Here is a 17065-nt window from a genome sequence, read left to right as displayed (position 1 = left end):
GACAACAGATGTCTTCTGCTACAGTATAGAGTGAATGATTTAGGCGTTACAGTAATTTTTATTCAATCCTGTTTACCAATCCGGGGTAACAGCAATGGACGCGAGCGCCACTTATCCCAGAATAATGGTGTGCTTTCAATCGCTCCATATACACTTCCCTGGTCCATATGACCACTATTGGAGTCAACTGCAGGACCCAGAGTCTGAAGCAAGTGAATGCTATTTGATGCAACCTGGAGCTGAGCTATACTGCCTTACCCTCTGGAAAAAGTCACAAACTGCCACCACAAGATGCGTATATACTGTACCACACCAACACTAGCGCAGTGTCTCACAAAGTGATAATCACTTCAACAACAGAGAACACTATTGTTGTTATTTTTTTTCTTTTTTTGGCCATAAATCTATATGATCTTCAAGCAAAATCACCAGACAAGTCATATGAACTTTTTTTATATATTTATTTATAAATACGACTATTTATTTGAACTCCCGCATTCTCGTATGCTGATCCTTTTTAAAGTTGATAGGGGTGTATCAACGTAATCAAGTGAGCAGCATTTAATCTTGTCACATTATTTATTTGTAATTAATATTATTTAGCGCCTTATCACCTTCTCACTATTGAGGGAACAGCCCACACCTGGCCATGAAACAGCATATCAGTCAATTGTCCAATTTCTTTTGAACTCCTAAAAAAGGGGGACCATGTATGAAATTTGCTGATCTGTGCCATCATTGTCCCCAAACAACTTGTCTGTGCCTTCTTTGGCCCGCTGCCCCCCCCCCTTCAACATACACTCTGGCGCACATTTGTAAACATACATACACAAATTACACATCTACTCATACCCGCTAACGCATATTTACATATTCATTCTAACACACACATTCCCTCTCACACACACTTATACATAGACATCCATGCTCACACAGACTTATACAAAGACATCCATGCTCACACATACTTATACAAAGACATAGGATTTTACTTACTTCTGTCGTTTACACATTTGTTAGAAATTGCCCATTATGCACTGCTGGGAGAAAAGGACAGGTTTATACTAGCTTTGGAAAATTAAAAGTGATAAATGGATCCTTGATAAATCTGTCAGTGTGCCACTCCTCCATTGCTAGCGATGGCATCATACATCAAATATGGCAAGCCACTGCTTGATCGGCCACTAGGAACCAGAGAGTAGTAATTCTGATATTGTTTTGCCTTTCTATATATTCATTACAAGTTTCACACAGTCCTCCATAAGTTTTCATCTGCCTGCAATGCATGACTTGGAGAGGTGGATGGACTTGTGAGTTTTGTTTGAGGCTTTGGGACCAATTCAGAACCTGATGCCTATATGAACAAAATATATGCTTTAATATGTGGATTATGAGCATTGAGTGGAGGTTATTTAAAATATTTTTTGGCTATATCACAAAAAAAGTATAGACTTCATTTAAACATAGACATATAGCATGTGATTTTTGATAAGAACCATTTGAGTCATCTACAAGGCCACATTTGCCATAATAATGTATACTTTTAATGTATAACAATAGGAACACTGAAAGCGAAGGGTGTTGTTGACCACTTAACTGTATGTTATGCTCTAATTCAATATACATAGGAAAGTGAGGCTTGAGCATTTAGTTTGGGCCTGGTACAATTAGAGAGTTAGGATTAGAGCACTGTAAATTGTGATCTAGGGAAATTGGCATATTAGAGTAAAATTAAAAAAAATCTGTGGTAGCTATATTGGGCTGCTATACATGCAAACCCTTCCTGGATTGAAGTAGGATTGAACCATGCATATCCCAAAATTCCAAGCATCCAAATTGGAACACCTGTGTTCAGTGGTGTGTCCAGGGGATGGTCGCAGAAGTGGACAGGACAGCATGCATGGCCACCCATACCCTTAACAGAACAGCCACCTTGCAACACTATAGTGCAGACCTCAGTTGCTTTCTTACCTCCCTGGGCCAGTTAGGGAAGATCAGAGGATCTCCCCAACCAACCCATGCTACCAAGGACAGTCCCACAAAATCACATAAAGTAGTTACGTAAAAATAATTAGATTTGTTTGTCCTCACAGGACAGGTGAGGGCAGCACGACCATCAGAAATCTTGGGGCCCAGTACAAACTTAAAGCCTGGGCCCTCATGTCCCTCTCATCAGCCTGTCCCATGTCCATCTATTTGCATACACACACTAGTCTCCCTCTTACCTAACAGTGACCAGTCATCACTGCAGTTCACACTCTCCATGAAAGCTGCTACATCTCTGCCTCTCTATTTACTGTGGGATCACATAATGTACTTTATGTGACCCCATTGGCCACCTCGGTTATCAGGTGCTTGGAAGCCTTACACTTGCCTCAGCTTGCCCCATACAGCTAATCTAGGGGAGCAGGGGCCCAGGACACCAGTACAGGGCAAACTCCCTGATGGTGGCCGTGGGTGGAGGATAGGTGTCAGTGAAACCCCTAACAAGTGTAAGGAAACAAAAGCCATCTGAATAAATAGTGAAACAAGAACAAATCAAATGAGTTCCCAGATGAAGCATTTATTACCTGGTTACACCAGTCTTGTTAGGTTACATGTCATATAATCAACACAAAAACTCATCTAACGTAGGAAGTAACCACCTGGACACATAGTAAAATAAAATAAAACTATCGCATTAACTATTAAACTATAATGACCAAAATGTGTTTGCTGTAGGGGGTGAGCTGGGAAGACTTTTACTGAATTTTCTGGATAGGAAAAACAACATGGTTTTGAGGAATGGTTACATATAATGCTTTGGGGATGTGATGCCAATCAAATTTATATGGCTGGAAATACAAAAGGTTCTTTCTCGAAATTGACATAGATCTCCCCCATTTCAATTTTTCTGTGCCCCTAATAAAGGCCTGATGGAATAAACTTAACTGCTTAACTTTGGCTCAGTTTCACTCTGTAGAACAAATTGTGTCAAGAAAAACAATGTTATCTAATTACATAGTCTGCAAAGCCCCCTGTGCTACCAGACACACATTGTTACTAAAGTTTCTAGAGGACAAATGATCCTTTAATACGTCCTACATTAATGCTAATTGCTTGGCCATTTATCTGACACAACTGAGTAAGACGTTTTGCTGCTTTCAGAAATGAAATGGAAGCCCAGACCTAATTACAGAACATGTCTAAATTAATCTTAGAAAGGATGCCAGGAAACTGTGATTATTTTGTAGAGTAGAAGTCTCATAAAGCAAAAGTCCCTTTCCAAGAATTTTGGGATCCAAAAGAAAATTATCCTTGCAAATATTTAGCGTAGTCTAGTTTCCCTGCTGATATAAAAAGCATTTCATCATTGTGGCAGTTCAATCTGGAGTTGCTCTTTCCAGTTCTATTCCTTCAAGATAATACTTGATTTTGTTTTGGATTTTAACGAAGACGATAATGGAATCTGTGCAATTACAATGTGTGTTCCGTAACAGAGAAAATATATGTATGTGTGATAGTGTGTAAATAAGTTACTGCGTGTGTAAGTACTGTATGTTACTGTCTGTAAGTATGTTAGTATGCTTGTAAGCCTGTCAGTGTATGTGTGTTTGTATGTAGGTATGTTACCAGTGGCGACTCTAGAAACAATATATAGGGGGGGCACACAAGATACCACAGTCAAACTGGGGGGGCATTAATAATTTCCACCATTAAATCATACCACTGAAAAAACATATATATATATATTGCCGCAAGTAATGTGCTATGGAATGATACTCTTGTTATTGGACAATACAATACTTGATCATTCAACATGGGACGCCTGAAGCCACAATTTAGTACGGCTTATCCTTGAAATAAATATTATAGAGTAAACAACACAATACCTTAACTTTTCCACTAAATGATTTCAGGGCCTAATATTAGACCCTGCTGCCGATATATATAAATATTAGATCCTGCTGCTGATATATATATATATTAGCCCCTGCTGCCCATATATATTAGCTCCAGTTGCCAATATATATATATTAATATTAGTCCCTGCTGCCGATATATATATAAAAATATATATATAAATATTAGACGCTGCTGCCGATAGCAGGTATAGATCAACACATTAACACACAAACCCAGCTTTGCATGTATAGATCAATTGAAATTCACTTGTGATCTCAGCACTGAAGGTATATATATATCAAATAAACAGAATCAGACATACAAATCCTGTATTTGCAGGTATACAATAATAATATATGAAACATAGCATTGCAGGTATAGATCAAATAAATACATGGAAACAGCACTGCAGGTATTAATCAACTGAACAAGACATACAAACCCTTTATTTGCAGGTATACATAAATAATGTATGGAAACAGCATAGCAGACATGGATCTACAGAATAACACACAAACCCATTTTTGCAGGTATAGATCAATTGGAATTCACATAAAAACTCGTCATTAAAGGTATATTTAAAACCCCCCAAATTACAGGCATAGATCACAGGTTGCACACCCCAAAGTCAGCACTGGCGTCCACACTGCCCACATAGAACCTGGCCAGCACCCAGATAACACACATAAGATTTGCCATCTTTGTCCCCAAATAGCCCAGCACAAGTCAACTTTGTCCCCAAACAGCCTGGCCTGCGCCATCTTGGTCCCCAAGGCTCAAACATCCTGCTAGTGCCATCTTTGCCCTTCCACAATTATCATTCAGACAATTCATCCACACATTAACTCATACTCTCCCTCATTCAGACAATTCATCCACACATTAACTCATACTCTCCCTCATTCAGACAATTCATCCACATATTAACTCATGCTCTCCCTCATTCAGACAATTCATCCACATATTAACTCAAGCTCTCCCTCATTCAGACAACTCATCCAAATATTAACTCATGCGCTCCCTCATTCAGACAACTCATCCACATATTAACTCATGCTCTCCCTCATTCAGACAATTCATCCACATATTTACTCATGCTCTCCCTCATTCAGACAACTCATCCACATATTAACTCATGCTCTCCCTCATTCCGACAATTCATCCACATATTATCTCATGCTCTCCCTCATTCTTACCATCCTCTTTCTCACTATGTACCCCCACTCCCTCCCTTATCACTTTCTACCTTTTTAACCCCCTATATGCCACTCTGCCTCCAGAAATGCTGCATCAAAGAAGCTACAGCGGAAGTACAAGCCATAGCGGGGGTTGTCTGCAGACGTTCGCCGGCTGGCCGCTGCAGGGAATTCTCCTCTCTGGCAGCTGGGGAAGGTATGTGCGATGCGTGTAGACAACCCCGCTGCTGCCGGCACCTTTGCCGGTACTGGGTGATAGACGCCCGGTGTAAGTGCCAGCAGCAGCTGAGGTTACCACACAGGAGGATCCAGGTCCCCTGATCCCAGGTCCCCAGGTCCAGGGATCTGGATCTTAGTCTCATAGTCAAACCTCATTTGAGGTCTGATTGTAAGATGACCTCAATTATAAGACAAGGGGTATTTTTCAGAGCATTTGCTCTGAAAAAAACCTCCTCTTATAATCGAGCAAATACGGTATACGGTTACTGTCTGTGCGTAGTTTCTATCTGCCCAAAATTATAAGGCTGGCACTTTTAATACAGAGGTATCATTGATATCATATAATGACAACCAAAAATGAATGACAAATTCAGATGTAAAAATCTTTATTAAAACATCATGTTTTTTAAAAACTGGATCCATCAGTACATATTTATTTTTTCTTGGAATTTTCATTATTTTTGTGACAAGTCTTCGAGCTTATCTGTAACAATGCTTATCTGTAATAATGTTGTTTGGCATAGTTCTATATCTAAAGACTTTTCTTTTTCTTACACAATTTGCACAAAGATAATCAGGCCCAGTTTCCTATAACTGGCATAAGGTGTCCAGAGATTTGTCCGTCAATCTGGTCTTAAGTGGTGCGATTTTGGCCCATGAAATCTTCCTTTAGAGCTCTGATCTCAACAGCACCACAATTAACCACTAAAGTCATGCCATTGCCCACTCCAGCAACTGCAACTTGGTAATTGTAGGCAAGTAAATTACCTAAATCAAATTATAAATATTTATCAATAGCTAGAGGTACTTGAAACATACCCCTGGATCCAATCAATAAATGTAACCTTGCTTGGTTTTATGACATTATACATTACTGTATCTCATTAAAAGTGCATTTTTGTGACACCGCATACCAACTTTAATACTTAACATGATTCCACTCCAACTTTGGCCTTAGTTGAAAGGTTTCCCTTCTAAATCCCACTTTATCCTCTAATCAATTTTGTATCCAAGAAAATGTTTCCTGACATATCTAATAGCAGTTCCCTCTGTGATTATATAAAAGCGGTTTGGTTAGGTAGATGACGAATTGCTTGTAAAACACAATAATGATCTTATTGATGACAGCTCAACAGTGTCTTTTATAGGCCTTTGAAGTTTCTTTCTACCATTTATGTCATATTCAAATTGTTTAATAGAAATCTGGAAAAGTCAAAAGTGTTAATAACCTATCTTTTTGCCCAGTGGCGTAACTACAGGGGTCACGACCCGTCTCTCTCTAGGGTGCCCGGGTGACCACTACGACTTGTTCCTGTCTCCTCAGTCTACAGTGCCCTCCACAAATATACCCATGGTAAATATTAGACATGTGAATTCGGGGGAACATGAAATTGAACACGAAGGGTGCGTTTTCGTTGTTCAGCCCGAATACCCAAGAAACGAACATGGCGGCGGCAAAACGTACACGAAGACCAAGACACACAATACGAAGAGTCTTTATTAATCTCGTCCCTTCCCCATCTAGCCTACCTTATCTACGCAGCATTGCAGGGGTTAACGGAAGCTGAAATCCGTAGCTGAAATCCGTAGGTCGCTTGTGCTGACCTTTAACTCATGGAGCGGGGTGACCAGTGGTCTCCCCAGGCCAAGTTTCAGCACCCGGATTTTAAAAGTCTGTACGAGCGACTCTATTGGTCGTCAGCAGGGGGCTTGTCTGTCATCAAAGAAGAAAAAACGAACACGAAGAATGTACACGAATATTCACCCGAACCGAACACAGGAACGTGCGAATATTCGTGGTGCACAAATATTTTTTTCTTCCACGAAGACGAACACGAAGAGTTGGCTGGCGCCCAAGTCTAGTAAATGTAAGCAAAGAAGGCTGTGAAAAAATGTCTATTTTTTAACCTTTTGATCTTTACTTCAAACAATTTACATAAATATGCTGCTCTCATGGATATTAAACAATTGCAAACACAACACAGCTTTATCCAAAAAAATAAAATAAAACTTGTGGCACAGTTGTTGACACCTTTTTAAGTGAATACTTTGTGCTACTTCCCTTTGCAGCTCCTATAATGTCTGATGAGGTAAGAGAATACATGACGAGCGATGTGAGACTATTCCTTCATACAGAATCAAGATCCATCAAATTTCAAGGTGGACACTGATGGACACTGTTCTTCAGTTCCCCCAACAGGCTTTCTATGGGGTTCAGGGGACCGGGAAGGCCATGGCAGGACCTTGATTTTGCGGTCAGTAAACCATTTTTGTGTTGATTTTGATGTACATTTTAGATCATTGTCCTGCTGGAAGATCCAACCATGGTCCACTTTAAGTCAGTTGTTCATTTAATAACATCGTTGATATTTGAAAGATTTGGTATCGCCAAAAAGCTCTATTTTGGTGTCATCTGACCATAAAACCGGATCCCATTTGAAGTTCCAGCAGTGACTGGCAAACTGAGGACTGTTGGGTTTGTTTTCGGATGAGAGTAGAGGTTTTTTTCTTTAAATCCTTCTAAATGACTTGTGGTGACATTGGATTGTAGTTTTAGAGCCTTTCTAACCCCAAAACGCAACTTCTGCATTTCACCAGCAGTGATCCACAGATTTTTTCATGCAGTGAACCATCCTCTTCACAGTGCATTGAGACAATACAGACACACGTCCTATTCCAGGTTGATTGCCCTGATGGTGGAAATGGGCAATTTCAAAGCTTTTGCTATTTTCTTATAGCCACCCCCCATTTTGTGAAGCTCAACAGCCTTTTGCCGCTTCTCATTGCTATATTCCTTGTTCTTACCCATTGTGATGATCGACTAAGGGAATTTGGCCTATGTGTACCCTAATATTTATACCCCTGTAAAACATGAAGTCATGGGTGAACAATTTCCTGTTCCTAGTCATTCAGGTGTACTAAAAAATTTAAAATATCCATGGGAATATACTTCAATTTCTTTCATATGAATTTACAGGGGTGCCAACAATTGTGCCACACATTTCATAACTTTGGTTTTTTTATAAACCTGTGTTATGTTTGCAATTGTTTGATATCCATGAGAGAAGAGTACTTTTGTGTATTTTTTTTTAACGAAAAGATCAAATGGTTAAAGGATAGACTTTTTCACAGCCTTCTTGGGTGCCACTAATAGTGGAGGGCACTGTCATATGTACATATATTATATATATATAATAAATATATACACACATACACTTTCTGATCATCCATGCAGCTCACACACATCTCCCTCCCTCAGCCTCCTTTTTTTCTTGCTCCACATTTGCAATATTTATTACATAGTGTGAAGTAATTGCTCTTAAATAACTGTTTTTAGTAATCTATTTAAATAAATTAAAAAAAACGGTTATTTTCATTCTTAATGCTCTCTCAGTTGGTCCCAATTACATGATGCCTTGGACCACACTATCTGTTTTTGTTATGTATCTTATTGATGACTAATGTGTTTTTCAAATATATGACAGAATGAAATATGTGGCTGGTATTCAATTATTGCTAGGGCTGGTTTTAATTTGCAGTCTGGCTATACGTTATACAGGGCCAGCTCAGCCCTTCTTGCAGGAGAAGCTCACTAGGGTTGGCCCTTTCAAATGCACAATGAGATCAGGAAGCTGTGATCCCTTTTAGTAATGGTGTGTGTGTGTGTGTACAGAAGAAAGTGCTAGCAACAATGGTAAAGTGTCCCTTTTTAGCTATTTTAAATATTGATAGTTAAGTTTAAACAGATACTAAATACAAGAAAAAACCAACAAAATTCACACAATATGGTAAAAACAATACCCTGTAGGGTCACACAAATCTAATATGTAAAAGCAACATCATCTTATTTTTCAAATTATAAATACCAATCATATTCAAAACACTTTTTGTACTGGCACTGCAGCAATATACATCTGCAGATATTTATGTCACACAGAAAAAAAATCTTCCATTTAGTTTTTTGGGTTTTTTTAAAGTTATTTATTCCAAATATACTATCACGACTTACTATTCCAAGTATATGAACAGAATTTACCATGTGAAACTCAAACAGAAAAACAAAAAGGTGCTTACATTGCTTGAACACAGTCACACTGGAAATAGAGATATTTCCTCTGACTTCCTTCCACTCTAATGGTTTTGTTTTTTATTTTTTTTCGTGCTCGGAACAGCTGCGGGCTTAAGTTGGCTCATTTCTTAAACGTCTATAACTCTACTACTGAATTCAGTAAATCCAAACGAACCTGTCATAATGGTCATTTCTAGGGGAAAAGCTTTTTTTATGTTAGAATGCTGCACAATATGTATAAATGTTTTTACCTATTTTGTTGATACAAATAAATATTTTAGGAACATTGGTCCACACACATGAGTTGCTTGTAAACCAAAGAAGACAGTAATTTTTAGCCTTAACACTTGGGTAATAATTTAAAATGTTATAAAGATATGCATATGATTCCAGGACTAAAGGTGAACCTTGATAAACACATACATAAATTACAGAACACGATGCCACCTAACCTTTCCATGTCGAAGCAGCTTTTAAAAAAATGTGAATTTCCGCCAGTATTTCTAAAGAAAATGCTGAATCCCAGAATGTTTGTTTTGGAATAAAAAAATGAAATTTAAAAAAAATGCATTTTTTTATGGTTAAGTACGAGTATTAGGGTTTCAACTGTAGCCCCCAAATGTAGAAGAAACCCAGTTGAAAAACAGAGTGTAAGACTGATGGTTTGGATGGGATACTTTCAAAAACAGTTCTGGTCTCAGAGTCACTCCTCCCCAGCTGGCAAGTTGTCCTCAATCCTCCGGATAAATTTCATTCTGATTTCTGTGACACTGTCTCCCTTTAATGTATCCTGAGCAAACTTCACATCCACTGCCATTTGTACCTGAAGAAGAATTTGCATTGGTTAATTCGGGTGAACAACCTACAAAAGGGTAGTCAGTTTTTTGCAATTAGCGTTAGTATGCCGTGGCAGGACAAGTCATGGGAAGTGTCTCTTGAATGGTGAATCTTGTGCATGGCAATAAAGTTGTCACAAGATGCTGTCTAAGACCTCATCCATCATGCACCATTCAGTACATTGACAGCATATTTTCAGCACATTCTTTGGGGGAGGAGATATGGAGAGCTCCTAAAACAATACACTGCAAAATATTATGAAAGTATAAAAACACTATAACTGAAACGGAGGTGTCACAGACTTTACCCGGTTTTAGGATATTCACATAAAGAAAACGAATATAGTCATTCAACAAAAATATAGAGTAACGTAAGCTTTCACAACCTAGAAAGTCTCTTTTTTAGAATAAATAATCCACTTTAAATTTGGACATCGTGAACAGGATATAATTATAAAAGAGTGTCATAAAAACTTGATTAAAGCCACCTCTCTCCTAGAGTTGGAGATATCGAAATAATCCAATTGCAAAGTTTTTAGTCAAGTGCATTTATGAATTTGCCCCTTAAAATGAATACATATTATGTCCAAACATGCAAAAGGACCTATTGCTGGGTTAGTGTTGTTGGCCGACCAATCCGTGGAGAAAGTAACACTGATAAGCTCCAGATTGATGCCTTAGACTGAGAATAAATTCTTAACGGGACATCTAAAATCCAAAAACATATGAAGAATATGACTTTGCTTTTCAAAAACTAGACACTGATGTGTTGGTTGGAAACGACAAGAATTTACAAGAACACCTAATTGTGTCATATTGTGTGGTATAAAAGATTAATAAAATGTACTACAATACCTAACTGTAAACTAATAAAATTAATCTACAATATTGAAACAATGGCTAACTATGGTCAAGTTTTCCTTAATGCATTACTGTATAAACAAGCTGCCAGGTGAAAACGTATGCAGTTGCATTATTTTAAAAGATTATATATACTCCCATTTATAAAATCTAACTTGAGGATCTGGTCTTACCATTTCAAGTGCTCCCCGCAGGACCCCACAAAGCAAGTTGGAATAGATAAGAGTGGAATGATTATCTGGCAGTTCAACAAAGTCAACAAGCGGATTGCTTTCTAAGATGAGGGAGAACTCATCACCAGCAGGACTCCAGTTGGTGATGGTTGGTGTTATTCCCAAGTACATTTTGAAGGCGACCTGCTCAAACACAAAAAAAACTATTTACGGCTATAGTAACAATTTGATTTATTACCGGCAAACAATAACAAATTAAGTCTGCAGAAAAAAAAACACGCATAACTGCACCCCCTACATTAGAAATATGTACAATGTACAAATATTTGAAGTAGTATCCCCATTGTTAAGAGGATGGGACACAGCAGCTACTGTACCTTTACTGGAAAATGTAACTTTTCTTAATGCTGTCTCAAGAATAAAAAAAAAAAATACAATATTGCGGTATATTAGGTATGATATCAGACCTTAAAGCCCCATCATAATGCATCAGCGTTTGCCAAATCATAGCTTACAGAAAGGACAAACATTATGAAGAGACACATACCGTATTGGCTTGATTAAAGACTTAAATTAGGGGGGGTGGCCTATAAAGTGGGGGGAGCGGCCTATAATCGAGACTAAGCTCAGGGACGTGCAAATCATATCGCCCGATGACCAGGACATGCAGTTCCAGCCGCCGGCCAGTTTTTCCCCCCATTTAGCCCTGCTGCTTGCCTGCAGCGCTGCAGACGACCTGTGTCGTCCTCTCTGGCTGCCAGTTGACCTCTGCATGATGGGCGTAGATAACCTTAGCTGCTGATCGCCACCAGGGCTTCTATGACGGAACGCCGACGTGACAGCGGAAGTGCCAGGCAGCAACTGAGGTTGTCTACGCACATCACGCAGATGTCAACCGGCTGCAGAGGGTCTGGTACCGGTATTGTATTGTAGCACCCCACTATATAGCATTTTTTAGGCACCCCTTTATGATGCACTCTATAAGTAAGGTGCATTGTGAATTAAGGGGGGTGGGACCTTAAAATGGCTATTGGTTTTCCAATTTTCTGTTTGTATATAACATATGTTGTCAAAAGCAGGACTAACTGCATACTAGATACTAAAAATGTTAAAATACATGTATTCCTGTTCGTTAAATAAAATACTGTTTTAGGACTGGCTAATATAAGGCCTTTTTTTTCCTTTCATGCATATTGACAAACAGTATATGAAACAAAGATGCATGTAAAGATTATGAAACCATATTAGGTTACACTGTGGCTTTAAGTACAACATTTCTTGCTAGTGTAATACATATGATGAGCTGCACTGAAGCTGCCAAATATCTAAAAAGGAAAAGTCTGAACGGAAAAATGATTAACTGTTTACATGACCCTTCCAAAAATCTGTCACTGGGAGCTTTTAGAGCGTTGTATCAGAAAGTAATGCATCATTTAAAAACCCATGACACAATGATGTTAGAATACTCATACATGACCATCTAGTATCTTGATTATAAGTTTTAAAAACACCGAAAACAGGGGATATTTTTGTGTTCCCTAGAGCACCAGGAAAACTGATGCTGAATAACTAGCCAGTCGGTGAGGTCCAAGTATATTTTGGATGCGTGCGTTGGACAAGGTTTTTAGTATACCCACAATTACAAAGGTGTCCTCCGGTTCAATAGCAACATCAGCTGCAGCATCTCTATGTCTACTACTCAGACAGACATTCTCAGACAACAACTTTTACAATTGTCACAAGATGCATGCTATTTAAAACCAAATCAGAAAATACATTTCAGCATAGACGGGTCTGCCTGGCCTGTTGTGATCTGAGGTGTGGTATCGGCTTCTATCAGCTTTTATCTCTTTCTACGCTTTCTCTGGAAATATTTACATAATGCAATTGCTATGACAAATATTTGTACTGAAATACCAGTTCTTTTACATAGCTCGAGCCAGGAAGTTAAACATTTCAGTATTTAAACGTAGGAAAGGAGAGACCACTGAGATGTGCCGTTACCTTTGCTATAACATCAGCAGTTTCCCGAAAGTCATGACATCTGCCCACATTGGACCGAGCTAAGAAATCTTCAATGAGCCTCACACCAATGTTATAACCCCTGCGAACAAGGATAACAAAAAGTAACCAATCACTGGAAGAGGCAAAATAATCACAACAGCAGATCAAAAGCAAACCAGTTTTCTCAAAGTGACATGGGTTTAATTGTGTTAGGTTGACCCTTTATTTCATAGATTGAATTGCCAGTATATTCATAAATCATGCGCTATTTGCCACTTTAGAGGCTAAAGGTACAAATGAAACTTCTCTTGGTAAAAAAACAACCACTTTGTGTTACATACTACGGAAACAAATCTGTCCTTTTCTTATCTAAAGGAATGGTAACAAAGACACTTGTAACTACAAGTCCGTCCTTAAAATGTATTATCCGTAAAAACACCGAACTTACATTTTTTCCAACTGTTTGTTGACATCCTCGTCATTTTCATAATCCTTGCACAATTGGGTAACAAGAGCACCATACGTCAGAGTGAAGAGTTCTGAATTCTAAACAAGAAAGGACAATCATTATTTGTACAATACATTCAGCAAAGGGCCAAGGCGTTTATTATGACCATGCAGCACACTTCTAGGACGACGATTTGGGAACAAATCAAAGGAAGATTCAGAAAGAAGAAGAAGAAGGAAAAAAAGATCATGCTGGGGAAACTGGGGCAGGGATTGTTATAGTAAATAGCAAAGTTTATATCAGCAATAGTATGCACAGTTTGTACAGTAGCAAATATAACGTGAACTTCCCAGTATTTATTTTTTCTTTAAGTTTTCATGGCAGATCCTAAAATAAAAATATTTCAAAGCCTATTGTCTGATAAATAAAAGAAAATTAACTTTATAATAAGCTACACATTTTATATATTGTTTAGGTAAAATAGCTTTCATTTTAAAACCTGCTATAGACACACACACACATAAATATATATATATATATATATATATATATATATATATATATATATACACACACACACTTGACCCTTGGATGCTAATTTTAGAATAAATAAAAAAAAAAATTAAAACACATTAAATGGGTTATATTACCCACAAGTCTAAATGTGAAGAAGTGAAGGAATCACCGGGCAAACCAATTAAGTGTTTCTGCTGTCTGCCCTACACATAGTGTTGTGCCAGAGATGTTATTTTTTTTATGCAAAACTACAGTGATCAGCAGGGCAGAAACAGTGTGGTAAAGCATGTGAAGACACGTACCATGAGATGCAAAGATGCAGTAGGTGAAATGAATGGCAAATACCAATACTACATAATGAGTGCAGAAGGCAGATGGAGAGAAAGGAAAAACAGTGTTAGGTGATAATTGCGCAATGTCACAAACCGAGACACTGCAAGAAAGCTGGATACAAGGAGTATGGGGGGCATTCGCACACACAAAGCAATGCGGGAGGGGAGAGTCTATACAGCAGCATTTACATGGACATGCCAAGCACAGAAGAAAGGTAGCAACCCAACCCAATAAAGCCACTATAGCTTAGTGTACGTCAGTTGTAATTAAGGCCAGGTCAGAATGATGAATAGCCCGCTTAAAGATAATAAGATGAACTAACACCCCTATACATGTAGCTAGTATGTGTGTGACAAGGCCTAAAATCCACTTCCAACTGTTACTAGGCAACGGTACAGAACTGTATTACAGCCAGTGCTGCACTGCAGGATAGGTCTTTAGAAGTGTGCCTGGTTAATGAGTCCATCTAGCCTCCCTACAATTGCCAGATGGTCTACCAGCTGTAGATTGCCCCACTGGACTGAATGCCCCCCCCTCGGGGTGACTAAAGAAGCCAAGTGCAAAGAGAATCTTATTGCCAACTGGAGATGAGGCTTGGGGCCAGGATTACCAAGGCACATATAGGACATAAGGCCTTCCCTTTACAGATTCACAGCACCCACACTTCCTTGAGCCCCCGTCACCCGTTTAGGGACGGTTCATTCCTGCAAATGCTACCAGTACATATGCTCCATTGTCACTACAACTTGACGTACGGATGAACAAAACCTCTAATAACCGATGCACGGAATGAACTATTTCTCCGGCGTTGCAATTCGAGTAGCCAAGCCCTAGATGCCAGTAATGGGCCCAAGACTCGCCGTTTTACAGTCCATACGCTAATAGGGTTATTAAAAGGCCCCCTCACCATCTTCTTGCTCTCGGTGCCTCGGTTAGTTTGCCGGGACATGGCTGCTTAAAGTTTCCACCGCATACACACACACTACCCAGATTATCCTGCTTAGGTTCGACCGCTCTTTCTCTGACAGCTTTCGTCTTCCACAACACGGACGACCAACCCCCGCAAAGCGTTTAGGGAAATGTAGTTTCGACGCCCTGAATGTCATTGACGTAAAAATAGTTCAAAACTACAATACCCGGTAGCCATAGCGTGTTCTGCGCGATGTGCGCCGGGTAATGTGGCTTTAAGTAGCACTTCCGCAGTATGGGAAAAGCTGTAAAAAAAAAAAAAAAAAAAAGAAGATGAAAAGGGAATGAATGGGCTCAGTACTTTTTCTCGAGTGCGTTTAGTATATACAGGCAGCTGAGGGCGCCGGAGAATAAGGAGAAAAGAGACAACTAACATACCCCTCACGCACACAGATGTGTAAAATGCATACATTATCATAGGCTGTTTGCATTAAGAATTTGGGAAACTATATAAATATCATGTTTATCTATGCAGATTTTCAATTAGGTTAGGAAACAATAAGCAGATATGTAGCGGTAAATACCTTTTGAAATATAAATATTATTTTCCACATCTCCTATCTCTAACATGCTAATACTGGTGCAACAAAACTTAAAAACCGCCTTTTGTGGGAGTGGTACATGGCTTGCTATTTGGTCGATTATAAGACGACCCCACAAAATTTGTATGTTTGAAGAAAAAGCCTGAATATAAGACTACCCTATAGGAAAAAAAGTTTAACTAGTAAATGTTAATTCACATGTAAGCCATTTTTTCAGATTTAATAAAATATATATGACTGAGAAAAATGCATTTTTTGTTTTTATTTACTTTTATTTGCCAACCTGCCCCCCAGTTATGCACATCTACCCCCAGGCTTCCCACTCTGCCCCCAGATATGCCTTATGCTCACTATATCCCACTCTCCCTCCCTGATATGCCGCTCTGCCCTCTGGAATACCTCCCCTCAGACTTGCCAATGCATCCCAAGACTTGTTCCCCATGCTCCAGACTCCCTGGTATATATTAGGGGCAGGCGGTGGATGTCTGCATGATGCGCGTAGACAACCTTCAGCTTCTGCCCGGTGCTTCGCCGTCATAGAAGCCCCAGCGGAGGTGACGGTAGCAGAGGTTATCTGCGAGCATCGTACAGACGTCCACCGGCCGGACCAGCTAGACACCAGGGAGTCTGGAGGTGCATTGGTAAGTCAGGGGGGAGTGGCACTTCTAGGAAGCAGAGTGGCACTTCTAGGGGGCAGAGTGGCACTTCTAGGGGGCATAAAGCATATCTGGGGGCATAAAGCATATCAGGGGTTATAAAGCATATCAGGGGTTATAAAGCATATCTGAGGGGTCAGAGTGGCATGTCTGGGGGGTATAAAGCATATCAGGGGTTATAAAGCATATATGGGTCACAGGGTGGCATATCAGGGGTTATAAAGCATATCTGGGTCTCACAGTGGCATATCAGGGGGGCATATCTATAATTAAGGTGCATTATGATATAAGGGGGGACCTTAAAATGGTATATAATATATGCCAACAAACTGTATAATAGATACCAAAAATTTTAAAG

The 17065-nt window shown here is 39.2% G+C and overlaps 1 protein-coding gene across 1 annotated transcript; it reads right to left on the bottom strand.

Moving 5' to 3' along the window:
• Positions 1 to 9927: 9927 nt before the first annotated feature.
• TRAPPC3 (trafficking protein particle complex subunit 3) lies at positions 9928 to 15619 on the bottom strand. Its single transcript, XM_053457191.1, has 5 exons — positions 15448 to 15619; positions 13692 to 13789; positions 13244 to 13343; positions 11240 to 11422; positions 9928 to 10192 (listed from the first exon to the last, which is right to left on the bottom strand). The coding sequence occupies exons 1-5, from the start codon at positions 15487 to 15489 to the stop codon at positions 10073 to 10075; spliced, it is 543 nt and encodes a 180-aa protein (XP_053313166.1). The 5' UTR covers positions 15490 to 15619; the 3' UTR covers positions 9928 to 10072.
• Between the last annotated feature and the right edge of the window lie 1446 nt (positions 15620 to 17065).

This window comes from Spea bombifrons, chromosome 2 (genome assembly GCF_027358695.1).
Source record: "Spea bombifrons isolate aSpeBom1 chromosome 2, aSpeBom1.2.pri, whole genome shotgun sequence".
Classification (NCBI taxonomy): domain Eukaryota; kingdom Metazoa; phylum Chordata; class Amphibia; order Anura; family Pelobatidae; genus Spea; species Spea bombifrons.
Note: the sequence above shows the minus strand (reverse complement) of the source record. Positions and strands in the feature narration are given on the sequence as shown.